Source organism: Mytilus californianus, unplaced genomic scaffold (genome assembly GCF_021869535.1).
Source record: "Mytilus californianus isolate M0D057914Y unplaced genomic scaffold, xbMytCali1.0.p SCAF_6, whole genome shotgun sequence".
Classification (NCBI taxonomy): Eukaryota; Metazoa; Mollusca; class Bivalvia; order Mytilida; family Mytilidae; genus Mytilus; species Mytilus californianus.
Window position 1 is genome coordinate 79547548 of NW_026262712.1, and position 13392 is coordinate 79560939.

General features: G+C 32.8%; 1 protein-coding gene across 1 annotated transcript; it reads right to left on the reverse strand.

Moving 5' to 3' along the window:
• Positions 1-563: 563 nt before the first annotated feature.
• LOC127705413 (retinol dehydrogenase 13-like) lies at positions 564-13392 on the reverse strand. The gene is made up of 7 exons (XM_052209717.1): positions 13232-13392; positions 8471-8611; positions 5670-5861; positions 5269-5430; positions 3310-3432; positions 1701-1905; positions 564-873 (listed from the first exon to the last, which is right to left on the reverse strand). Exons 1-7 carry the CDS (start codon positions 13302-13304, stop codon positions 780-782), a joined length of 990 nt encoding a protein of 329 aa, XP_052065677.1. The 5' UTR covers positions 13305-13392; the 3' UTR covers positions 564-779.

Consider the following 13392-nt stretch of genomic DNA (forward strand, 5'->3'; position numbering starts at 1 on the left):
CGTTTTGTGCTGAAGGTTATTCATTTTCATCATGTCTTGTGGGCAAAGTCTCCCTTCTTTATTTTTTTTTCTCCTTAATCTCCGCTTAGTTGGTACCCAATTTCCGGTGGCGGTGATTCACAGTGAATACCCCTTTAACAAGATACGCTGTACTCAACTAGTCACTAAGCAATAATAAACTACCACACTTAGAGTAGTTAGGACGTACAGTTACTACACTACTCAACAAAAAACAGGACAGAACTAACTTTTCGTCGTTTAAGAAACTTAATTCAAAAGCCTCGTTCGATAGTCAACTTCTAGAAATTATTTTTATGTAAGACGACAAAGTTGTCGTTCAATAACACAACAGACAAGACATGCTGAAAATAAAGTGCCACTCGGTGAATTAGACAAAAATGAGACAGAGGGACGCAGGTTATAATTCCAGAGCTTACGCTGAGCCATACAGATTACAGTAAAAATAATGCAATCAAACTTATCGAGTTTTTTGTTGAGGAAACAGGGCATGCATCTTTCATATATGTAGGTGCTACAGGAGTTTTATTACATATAAAAGGAAAGTCTAAATCCTTTTTTATGTTTATAAAAAACACAACAAATTATTAAATCAATTAATGTTATTATGACCTACTTAGCAAATTGCTAATAAAAGTTATTATTTTTTTCCATTGAGGTATTTCAGCAGTATGTTCATTATTATATGCACTTGTTTTCCATTTCTTCTTGTGCCAGAGATTGGTTACTAGGTATCTATTTACACCATCGATTTTCTACAGTTAAAGACCAACAAGTTTTTCTGAGAATTCCCATAACTTCTTAGCAGCCCCTTCATCTAAAGCTGGTTTGGAAGGAGCCTTTTCTGCACAGTCACTGAAACAATGAAACCAGTTCACATTAATCATAATGTTAAAAAATGTATACACAAAAAAGTCATGTTTGAATGAATGCTTTCAGTCTTTGAGTACAAGGCGACATATCTATAATTCAAAATTGTATTGACTGTAGATGGTATATTTCCATTTTACAATTAAAAGAATCTTAGAGTTCAAATGGTAATAAGTATTTCACAAGGCAGTTTGCTACATTCTGTTTAGTTTGTTAATGCAGTTATCTTTTCCGGATAGCTTGGGTAGATTTGGGGTAACCTTCAACTCATTAAAATGCTTGTATGTGTTTTAACATGTGGTCTGCATCTGTTGTTACCTTCAAACATTTGTCGATATGCTGTCATCATCTTGATGTACACCACCCAATTAAAACTCTATGCAACTTACATTCATTTATCTAACGAACATAGTATGTTCCGGTAAATGGTAATAATTTTAAACAGATAAAAATCACTTCGAAAGAGTTCAAGTCTACATTGATTGATTGATTGGTGCTTGCTTAATGTCCGGTGGGTGTTAAAGTCTACAAACTGATGGTGCCTGATGGAAACCTATAGTGGAAATTGAATAAGATTATATAAAATCAATCCGTGTAGGCGCTGGTGTCCCAAAATACGAATTTTGACTATATACTGTCCAATCTGATATCAACAAGTTATATTTTATCAAAAGTCTCCATCCATCAGTCTGTACTAGTGGTCTGTTGTCTTGGCCTTGACATGTTTGAACTTTCATTTTCTAACAGTGCATTAGCTGCCTCTATTAAAAGCTTCAGACATTATCTATATCTATATATTATATATCTTATACCTGTAATATTTCCCTGTTTCCTTATCCAAGGATTCTTCAACTGCACAGTAGATATTAGTTTGAGCTCCTTCATATGGAGTTTTGGTAAAGAGAGAATATATAAAATAAATCGGTTCTCTAATAAGCCTCTGTTTACTTCTCCAATGCCTTCCTAACTCTGTGTCAATAGCACCGGGATGTAAAGAATACGTTGTGACTCCTGTACCTACAGTTATAAAGACATTTTTAATAGTAACATATCAATGATAAATACATGTCTACTTATACACATTCTTACGAACTTTTAACAGATTCGGTCCATTAGTGTTGATACTAACAAGAAACATATTTCATTTGTGGTAAATAATTTTTGGTTTTTCTTCAAAGAAACATAACTCCACAAAGATAGTCAAGGTATAAAGAAAATACAAATTTTACTAAGACAACATTTTGATTTGTTTGAAAATGGGAACAACACTTTTTTTCAAAATTTGGTTCGTTTGAAACACTTTTTTAAGTTCCCCTTCATTAACAACTCTTAAACCCTCAAGACCAACATGCACTTCTTGCACTAGCTTTCTGTAACTGCGAGTACTCTTTGCTTTGTGCCGATCTTATGAGTAAAACTCTTTCCAACTGATTTTTACTACTTTTTTCTCATTGTTTGTCCCTGATTGAGGGTTGCTGCTTTCAAGGAAGCTATTTAACCAAGGGTTCCATGTTGTAAATTTGAGATCATTCACATGTGGAGTATGGGTTTGCCTACCCTTTCGGAGCACATGAAATCACCCTCAGTTTTAGTTCCGTACGTGCTGCTTTGGTTTTCTATGTTGTGTTTTGTGTTACTGTTGTTTGGTTTTTTTCGTCGGTTTTCGTTTTTCCCATGGCGTTGTCAGTTTTTTTTCGACTTATGAGTTTGAATATCCCTTTGAAATCTTTCCCCTTTCTTTTCGAAAGTTTATGGATTGATTGACTCTTATGAAATATTCGTGTCACGGATATGTTCCAATTGTAATAACCACAATCCTGTCCTTTTTCCTCGATAGTGAAATCCGAGAATGAGAGTAGACATCTTCAGAATTAAATTGCAGTTTTTAAGAATTCAGATCTGATCAAATGTTTTGAAATATTGCTGCCAGAACCGCAAATAAACAATAAAAATAGAAAGATTTTACGATGAATTCAAATCAACAGCTTCGTGCATCTCAAGGACTACTCTTTTCAAAATAATTATGTCCATATCTCGTTTGAAAAGATTCCTTATCAATTGCATAGTTCTACAAGTTAACTTAACAAAAGTATCTACCATTCTATAATCAAGACTAAGCAAGGTTGTCTTAAAAAGAAACACAAAACTATCGACTGAAATTTTTATTAAATTGTTTGTAGTTATATGTCAAAATTAGATGATGTGGTCTGATTGTCAATGAGACAGCTATCCACCAGAGTCCAAATAACGTGGGTGTAAGCAACTATAGGTCACCGTAGGGCCTGCAACAATGAGCAAAACCAATACCGTAGAGTAACCTATAAAAGACCTCGACATGACAAAATCTGAAACAATTCAAACGAAAAAACCAATGTTCCGATTTTAATGATCATATTAAGTCTGTTTCGCTAAACTTCTTACCTGCTAAGCGGGATGCCAATTCTTTCGTAAATAGTATATTACAAAGTTTGCTCTGTGTATAAGCTTCTTCCGCATTATAATATTTTTCCCTTTTGGCAATGTCAGCAAAATTCAGTGGACCAGCTATACATAAAGTGAAATAAACAAAACATAAATTTAACGAACTATAAGATATTTTAATGACTGATTATTTACATGTATACACTGGATATTAACAAGAATTCCAATGTATTGGACAGTAAAACAAACTATACCAACCAAACACCACATAGAAACAAGATGTTTGCTAACTTAAAAGATGACACGTTAACAATATATAGTACTAAGGTATTTGCTAAGAATTACATGTTATAAATATCTACTAATGCTATGTGCTAAGGATTGCACATTTACAATACCTACAAAGATATGTATATTAAGGATGACACGTTAGCAATACTCACTAAAGATATGTGCTAAGGATGACACGTTAACAATTCTCGCTTAAGACATGTGCTAAGGATGACACGTTAACAATTCTCGCTAAAGACATGTGCTAAAGATGACACGTTAACAATACTTGAACTATTTATATGTGCAAAGGATGACATGTTACATGTAGCAATACTCACTAAAGATATGTGCTAAGGATGACACTTTACGTGTAGCAATACTCACTGAAGATATGTGCTAAGGATGGAACTTTACATGTAGCAAAACTCACTGAAGATGTGTGCTAAGGATGGACAGGCTACATGTAGCAATACTCTCTAAAGATATGTGCTAGGGATGACATGTTACATGTAGCAATACATACTAAAGATATGTGCTAAGGATGACACTTTACATGTAGCAATACTCACTGAAGATGTTTGCTAAGGATGGACAGGCTACATGTAGCAATACTCTCTAAAGATATGTGCTAAGGATGACATGTTACATGTATCAATACTCACTAAAGATATGTTCTAAGAATAACACGTTACATGTAGCAATACTCACTGAAGATATGTGCTCATGATGGAACTTTACATGTAGCAATACTCACTGAAGATGTGTGCTAAGGATGGATAGGCTACATGTAGCAATACTTTCTAAAGATATGTGCTAAGGATGACATTTTACATGTAGCAATACTCACTAAAGATAATTATGTTCTAAGGATGACACGTTATATGTAGCAATACTCAACAAAGATATGTGTTATTATGGATGACACGTTACATGTAGCAATACTCACTAAATATATGTAATAAAGATGACACGTTACATGTAGCAATACTCACTAAGGTTATGTGTTATGGTTGACACGTTACATGTAGCAATACTCACTAAAGATATGAGCTAGAGATGATACGTTACATTTAGCAATACTCACTAAACATATGTGCTATGGATGACACGTTACATGTAGCTATTCTCAACAAAGATATGTGCTAAGGATGGAACTTTACATGTAGCAATACTCACTGAAGATGTGTGCTTGGGATGGAAAGGCTACATGTAGCAATACTCTCTAAAGATATGTGCTAATGATGACATTTTACATGTAGCAATACTCACTAAAGACATGTCATAAGGATGACACGTTACATGTAGCAATACTCACTAACGATATGTGCTAAGGATGGAACTTTACATGTAGCAATACTCACTAAAGATATGTAATAAGGATAACACGTTACATGTAGCAGTACTCACTAAAGATATGTGCTAAGGATGACACGTAAATGTAGTAATACTCATTAAAGATATGTACAGTACTATGGATGGACAGGTTACATGTAGTAATACTCACTAAAGATATGTGCTAAGGATGACACGTACGTTAAAAGTTCTCAGTAAAGATATGTGCTACAATTGTACTGTAAGGATAGCACCTTAACAATATTATACTCACTAAAGATATGTGCTAATGATGATATATTATCAATACTCACTAAAGATATGTGCTAATGATGATATATTATCAATACTCACTAAAGACATGTGCTAAGGATGACACGTTAACGATACGACTTGGTGCTGCTTTCTTTATCAGATCTAACAGTAGGTTGGTCAAAAGGAAATGGCCAATGTGGTTGACTCCAAACTGCATTTCAAGTCCGTCTTCTGTCTTCATGTAAGGACAAGCCATAACGCCTGCATACATTAAGAATCGTGTAAGTATAAAGTAATTGGTTCATTGATGTAAGTCCGATGCTTTTATACTGTCATGTCTGTATTGCGAATATACTTTTACAACTAAACGATTTGTTAACTACAATTATAGTGGTCGTATTTCACAACCGTCATTTCAAGTTATCATCATATGGAATAAAAATATAATTATGTACTATATTCACAACTGATTCAGAAAAAAAACTTAGACCCAATCTTACCAGCATTATTAATTAGTATGTCCAATCGTTTCTCTGTTCTGTGTATTTCCTCAGCAAATTTTCTGACAGATTTCAGTGAAGCCAGATCTAACTGTACCAAAGAAATATTTTTGCTGCCACTGATGCGTTTAATATCATCAACTGCGCTGTTTCCCCTAGTCATGTCACGACAAGCAATTATAACTTTGGCTCCTAAAAAGTAAACAGTTTCAAAATGGTCAAGTACAATGTTCTTGTACATATTCATACTAAGCTAACACTGCTTCTTTTTTACAACATCGTAACCAGAAATCTTATTCTGGTTGTTAGCTAAACACCTCAGGTGGGAAATTACATGGAAGAAGGGACATGTAGATGTTAATACAAAAGGATATTTATTTTTACAAATTTTGATAATGCATTACGACTTCTTGTTATGTTGCTCCTTATCCCTTAATGATGGCCAACACAATATTATCATTCCTTTTCTTTTGTAACAACAGATACCAGAAAGTGCTGTTACTTTTGATATGTTTATAATAAATTATTGCAACGTCATCAGCATTATCGTAGGATGTGTTAACATATTTTAAAACAAGAGGCTGTCAGAGTGACAGCAAACCGGACTTTCCTGCAGAGGTCGAATACTGAACAGTTGAGCAAATATGGACACAACATTTAAGCTTAAAACAGCTCTCAATTTAGATTGTGATTGAATATTTGACATAGCATAGGTTTGTGACACAAATTGAATGTGGTCAAAGAACTGAAAAATTTGAAATTGGACATTTACCTATTATGGTCCAATATCCAAAATCTAAGTACATTGTTAGAATCAGCATATCAAAGAACCCCAAGAATTCATTTTTTTATGAAATAAAACGAAGTTTAATTTAGGACCTTTTGGACCTCAATGTGGACCAATATGATAAAGGAGCCCAAAATCCAAAATCTCTAAATACATGGTTAGGTTCAGCATTTCAAAGAACCCAATAAATTCATTTTTTGTTGAAATCAAACAAAGTTTAATTTTGGACCCTGATTTGGACCAACTTGAAAACTGGGCCCAAAAATTCTAAATTTAAATACAGGTTTAGATTCAGCGTTTGAAAGAACCCTATATATATTTAATTTATGTTGAAATAAAAAACTGTTTAATTTTGGACCCCGATTTGGACCAACTTGAAAACTGGGCCCAAAATCAAAAATAAATCTGTCACTACAATTATAATTTTGTTAGTTGATAATTACCACATGTTTGTTATCTTGATAAAAGGTGGACATTATTGCATGAATAAATTAATAGTAAATACATTGTCCTAATCCACATACATGTATAAATGTGTGTATTTAGTTAATTGTAAAAATCTATTATACAAATTGTGTGTAGCTTTATAGGAAGAATAAAAATACATTATTATCTAATGAAAATGATATTTGCAAATCTGGACCCCCAAACAGGATCAAGTTAAAATTAAACATTAACAATCACAACAAAAATAAAATACCACATAACAACTGTGGCGTGACATCTACCTTCAAAACACACAACTTTAAAAAAAATAGTTATAAAGAAATGTTTGACAGCTCCTGAATAAAATCAATTGAACAGATACAATCATTGATCATGTTGATAGACTATCTATCTATATAATTATTAATTACACCATTTCTGTTCAAAGGGAAATAACTCAAAATAAAAACAAGAGACCAAATGACATAGAAATTACTTATTAATTACACCATTTCTATTCAAAGGAAAATAACTCAAAATAAATAAATCATATAATAAGAATCACTTTTGCAACCGAAAGGTCTACAACTCAACAACGAGAACACCTAAAATCGTGAAAATTGAACTTGACCTTCATTTAGTCACAGGAAACAACATATCTAAATTTGAAAAGATTTCGTCAAAGCGTTTTCATGTTAGTGAACGGACACTGTTTGGCAGCCGCCCGCCCGCCCGTCCGCCCGTCCGCCGTACATCCCCAAATCAATAAGCGATTTTTCTTTCGAAAATCCGTTTAACAAATACGAATCTCGAACTGGTTTTAATCGTTCAAGCATGTTAAACTGCAATTTACTTATCTTAATATTATATATAAGTAACAAATTTTCATATATTGAAAATAAGCTTCTTCTAAATTAACTAATATGATCTTTAACTATACTTGTAATTGTCTAAATATAATCTCCATTATAAATATCACTATCATGACTAGTCTACCTACAACGATTTATATCTCTTGTATTATCGATCTACACATAGTAGGTCGGCACAATCTGGCATTTTTGCGCTGATGCGTGTTACACTCGCTGTAACTGTGATGACAAAAATTGAAAACGTATATGTACGTTTCGGCAATACATTACAGTAAAGATATGTCTAGATTCCATTTAAATTATAAATTTAATAAAACGTACCCGGCGGAAATTTAACCTATGAAACTTACTTTAAATAAATTTAAAGTTAATATATGTAGCAATAGTGCCCTTTTCTAGATTTGGATATGTCAGTTTCACACGGGATGCTTAAAACAAAGATATATAACAACAGAGACGAAGTTTCGTTGCTTATTCTTTTTTTTTGGGGGGGGGGAGGGGGCAGTGGTGTTCCTCAGTATGTATATTCCAAACAGTTTAGCTGTACCTAAAGAATTCTCATTACGAACAGGATATCACATCTTGATTTTTACTGTGATATTATTAAAGAGCTCGTAAATTTGTCTCATAGGCGATCATACCAAATTTCTTATTTTGATATTTATAATTAATAAAATAGTATGCTTAAAATTGCCCCAAAAATGTTATCATTTTACCTCGTTTTGCCAGATCTATTGCTGTTTCTTTACCAATCCCTGTATTTCCACCAGTAATTATTACTGTTTTACCATCAATGCGCCTTTTCCCATAATATCTGGGTCCCTTCACATATCGCCTTATTCCCCATAACACAACACCTAAAATGAAATGCGGAAAATTTAAGATTAATTCAGTGCACTGTACAAGAAATATTACCAATTATTCACTACTTTTTGTATATTAGTGAAAAGTTAAAATAAATATCATCCAACTTATTACATCATTCCATTATGTAAATTTGCCCCAACAGTGGCAGATCCAGTATTTAGAAAAGGGGTGGTGAGCACTTTTTATATCATTAAAAGTGAAATATATAAGTTTAAGTATTGACGATGCGTTAACCTTTACTTTTTATAAGCCTCCATCGGGTCCTCTAACCCCATCTTTGCCTTGCCAATTACAATTTGACTATTTGAAATAGTGACGATTCTTTTGATTTTATCATTTATATAACTTGATTAGCACCACTCATATAATAAAACATAAAAAAAAGGGTAACAGCAATTACTGAAAGTATTGAACCGACCACACAAACCACCAACCCGGAATCCTTCGCAAAAGACGTACATACAAAGACAAACAACAACATACAACACATGGTCCAGATAGCCTGACTTGCACAGCCACAAAATGTGGTGGGGGGTCTAACAAGTTTCTAGTGGAAAGTACTCTCATTGGCAATCATTCCGCATCTACTTATTTTCATATTGAAGTGATCACAACCCCTCCCCTTTCTTTTTGCCTATCTCGATCATATGTCGTAAACGTTAAACTAAAAAACCTGCATATTCCAACAACCAACAGAAGGACTACCATCACAAAGTAGGAAATAAAAGACGGTACATAACTTGGAAAGCAGGGGGAAATGGATTCGCAACTACAGGAAGTTAGCTAGTCAAAGAAAACGTTAGCAGATGAAAACAGAATAAAGAGAGCACACGATGAAATGTCTCGCCTGCCTTATTGATTATGAATGAATTTTATGTTGAAATTCTTTACGATCGATGGTGGTCTTAAATGAGTATAAAAGAATATTAACAAACATAATGAATGATCAGTGAAACTGAGGTGAAGGTCAGATGAACCCTGTCAGACGGATATGCACACCTACAACATGTACAATACACTGAATACAGTTGACATATTAATATAGTATTGAAGTATCGGGCCTTGTCATCCAATACCTAAACGCTAACCAAAGAACCATGAAAATAAGGTTACGGTTAAATGAATTCTATCAAACGGTCCTCTACATCAGACAATCATTCTATACATCCAACAAAGGTGACCTATCACTAACTGTATCTGAGAAACAGATACAATAACAAAAACTAACATTGACCAATGAATGATGAAAAGGGGGTCAAGTTTAAATGAAACCTGTTGGACGGGCATGTACACCGGCTTCTTTAAACCATTCTAAAACCCAGTTTAGTGGACCTATTAACTATCAAGCTAACACCATATGAGAAAATCTAGATAAACCCTGTCAAACCTTACAATCATACACTAAATTTAAAACTGTTAAATATGTTTTACCTGTTTGTTTCTCCTCCACGTTAACATGATTAAAAGGTAACGCGGCCATAGAACACACTCACAAAATTGCAATACTATATATAACATTAATGAGATAAAATTTTTCTCAAGCTAATGGTTACAATGTACCAAATGGGTAACATATGGGCGAAAAATATCGTAGAGATTACTATCGCTGACTGTTTATGATAAGTTGTTTGTTAATAATGCTCAATAATATAAATAAATCCCCCCCTTTGGTACTACATTTTAATCTTTATGGATAAGGTTTATGAAGGACCGGAGATTGATCCCCTCTTCCTCATAATGTTAGGATGATAAAAAGTAAAATAACAAAAATACCGAACTCCAAGGAATATTCAAAATGGAAAGTCCCTTATCAGATTGCAAAATCAAAAGCTCAAACACATGAAACAAAAGGAAAACAACTGTCATATTCCTCACTTGGTACAGGTATTTCTTCATGTAGAAAATGGTGGATTAATTAGATATAGGAAGATGTGGTATGAATGCCAATGAGACAACTCTCCATCCAAGTTACAAATTATAAAAGTAAACCATAGTACAAGTCAAGGTACGGCCTTCAACACGGAGCATTGGCTCACACCGAACAGCAAGCTATAAAGGGCCCCAAAAAATTATTTGTGTAAAACCATTCAAACGGAAGAACCAACGGTCTAATCTATATAAAAACGAGAAACGAGAAACACGTATGAACTACATAAACAGACGACAACTACTGTAATCAGATTCCTGACTTAGGACAGGTGCAAACATTTGCAGCGGGATTAAACGTTTTAATGTTACCAAACCTTCTCCCTTTTCTGAAACAATAGTATAACATCACAACATAGAAAAACAAACTATAAAATATCAATTGGAAGGCTTAACTCAATCAAAAACGTAAATTAACACACAATGAACGAATAAATTGGACCTGTGACACCTGAATGCAAATACACAGTTAATAAAAAATTACAAGGGATAAATAATTAAAGTCAAAAGTAAATAAACAGGTTTAAACAAAGTTAAAAGTATGATATCACTGACAAATTTCAAACAATTTATAGAAAATCTTCACTTTTGAAGAAACGTGCGTCATATTATACACAGGTAAATGAAAATAATTTTGTTGTTAAGTATACTTCTTCTTCTGTGTGTATAAAATCTTCCGTTTAGGAATACCAAGAAATTTCTTTAATATCAATAAAACTAATCTAAGTTAAACACTTGGTACATATGGGGTGAATATCAACAATAAAAATATACAATTAGTGCTAGATAAAACTTCCTGTACAGGTCCAAGAACAGCATCTAAGGAAAAATGAAATAATTTTGATGTTCATAGTACGAAGAAGTGAAAACTTGTAGTAATTAAATACCAAATTAAACCTGGTTTTATGGCTAGCTAAACTTCTCACTTGTATGACAGTCGCATATAATTTTATTATATTGACAATCATGTGTGAGCAAAACAAACAGACATAATGGTTTAAAATGTCAAAAATTTCCCATGGAATCGCTAATTATTGTAAGAAACCCCAAATATTTACCAAGAGAATCCATGGGACACTATACTATGTTCAAGGGCGATAAAAGACCAAGAAGATAAATAAAAGGTCCTCCAACTGAGCTGTGCTAGGAGAACTTGGTAGATTCCCTTTATATTTTTCAGTTGTATTATTAATGGTGAAATATTGGTACCATTAAAACGTTTAAACCCGCTGCAATTGTTTGCACCTGTCCTAAGTCAGGAATCTGATGTTCAGTAGTTGTCGTTTGTTGATGTGGTTCATAAGTGTTTCTCGTTTCTCGTTTTTATATAGATTAGACCGTTGGTTTTCTCGTTTGAATGGTTTTACACTAGTAATTTTTGGGGCCCTTTATAGCTTGCTGTTCGGTGTCAGCCAAGGCTCCGTGTTGAAGACCGTACTTTGACCTATACTGGTTTACTTTTATAAATTTTGACCTGGATGGAGAGTTGTCTCATTGGCACTCATACCACATCTTCTTATATCTATTAGCATAAAAAATATGGAACATGGTTTACTGTATATCTATATGTGTACCAAAAATATGTTTAGTTGCAATATCGTATGCTGGTATTCATCCATACATTATGATTTAAAAAGCTGAATATTCAAAATTTAAATTTAAAGATTCACTTTTTCATCGTCAGTTAAGCAAAAATTGTGTAATAGTTTTACAAAACTTTGGAAAACAAAAAGAACAGATATAAAAAGTAGCAAATTAGATACTTATTTCAAACTAAAAACTTCTTTGTCTAAAGGAATTTATATATCTTTAAACAATTTTCGATTGAGAAGTGCCATATTCGTAAAATCAGAATCAGTGCCCATGATCTCAAAATAGAAAGGGGCAGATATAAAACTTTATATATAGAAAGAGATCAGAGGCTTTGTAAGAAATGTACTCTTAATTCGGTTGAAGATGAACAACATTTTATTACTAGTTGTCCAGCATACAATGATGATAGAGAGATACGTTTTCAAGGAGATATAAAACAATATTTGTCATAACTTTTCAGATCTCTCAAATGAGGCAAAATTTGTTTGGTTAATTAATAATGAAACTGTGTCTGTCCTAAAATATTTAGGGAATTATGTTACTAAGTTTTAGACGAAACGTAAAGTAATATATGTAATAACGATGATTATTGTAATGATTTTATGGATCTGGTCCTGCCTAGAATAAAATGTACATTATTTATATAAGATGAAGAAATATATGTAGTTTAGAACTATATATATAAATATATGAACATTTAATATTTCATTTCAATGTAAAAATTTTTTTTTTACAAAATCCTAGTGTATTGTTTTGTGTGTATGTCATGCTGCCAATCAAGGGTCCTTTATTAAATAATTGGAACAATAAATATTCTTATTCTTATTCTTATTCTATTCTTATCGTACTTCCATAAATAAAACAATTGTTTTCCATCAATACTTTCTTGCATGTAGTCTTTAGCATTGTCGGGAAGGGTCATAACTTTAATACTATATATTCTAAATACTTAAGTTTACTAGAAATTACAATGTAATAGTTCACTTGAAAAATCAATAAACTCACTATGTTATTAACTTAATACTTATTGAACTATGACACATTACAATACAACTTCCTATGTGAAATAATTTAAAACAAATTGAACTCACCAACACCTAATGCAACACTGATTCCTATTTTGTGGTCAAGAACAAAGTTTTGCACAACTTCCGTGTAATCCATTGCTACACACAAGACTGTTTTACACCATTATACATATATTTATGTTACTGTGCAAAGGGGAATAACCCGGGTTCTGCAAACGATTAAC

Coding starts and splice junctions, on each gene's coding strand:
- LOC127705413 (XM_052209717.1), bottom strand. CDS start 13,304: ATGGATTACACGGAAGTTGTGCAAAACTTTGTTCTTGACCACAAAATA. Junction 5,431..5,669: donor CATACTAATTAATAATGCTG/GTAAGATTGGGT, acceptor TAATGTATGCAG/GCGTTATGGCTTGTCCTTAC. Junction 1,906..3,309: donor ATTGGCATCCCGCTTAGCAG/GTAAGAAGTTTA, acceptor TTATAACTGTAG/GTACAGGAGTCACAACGTAT.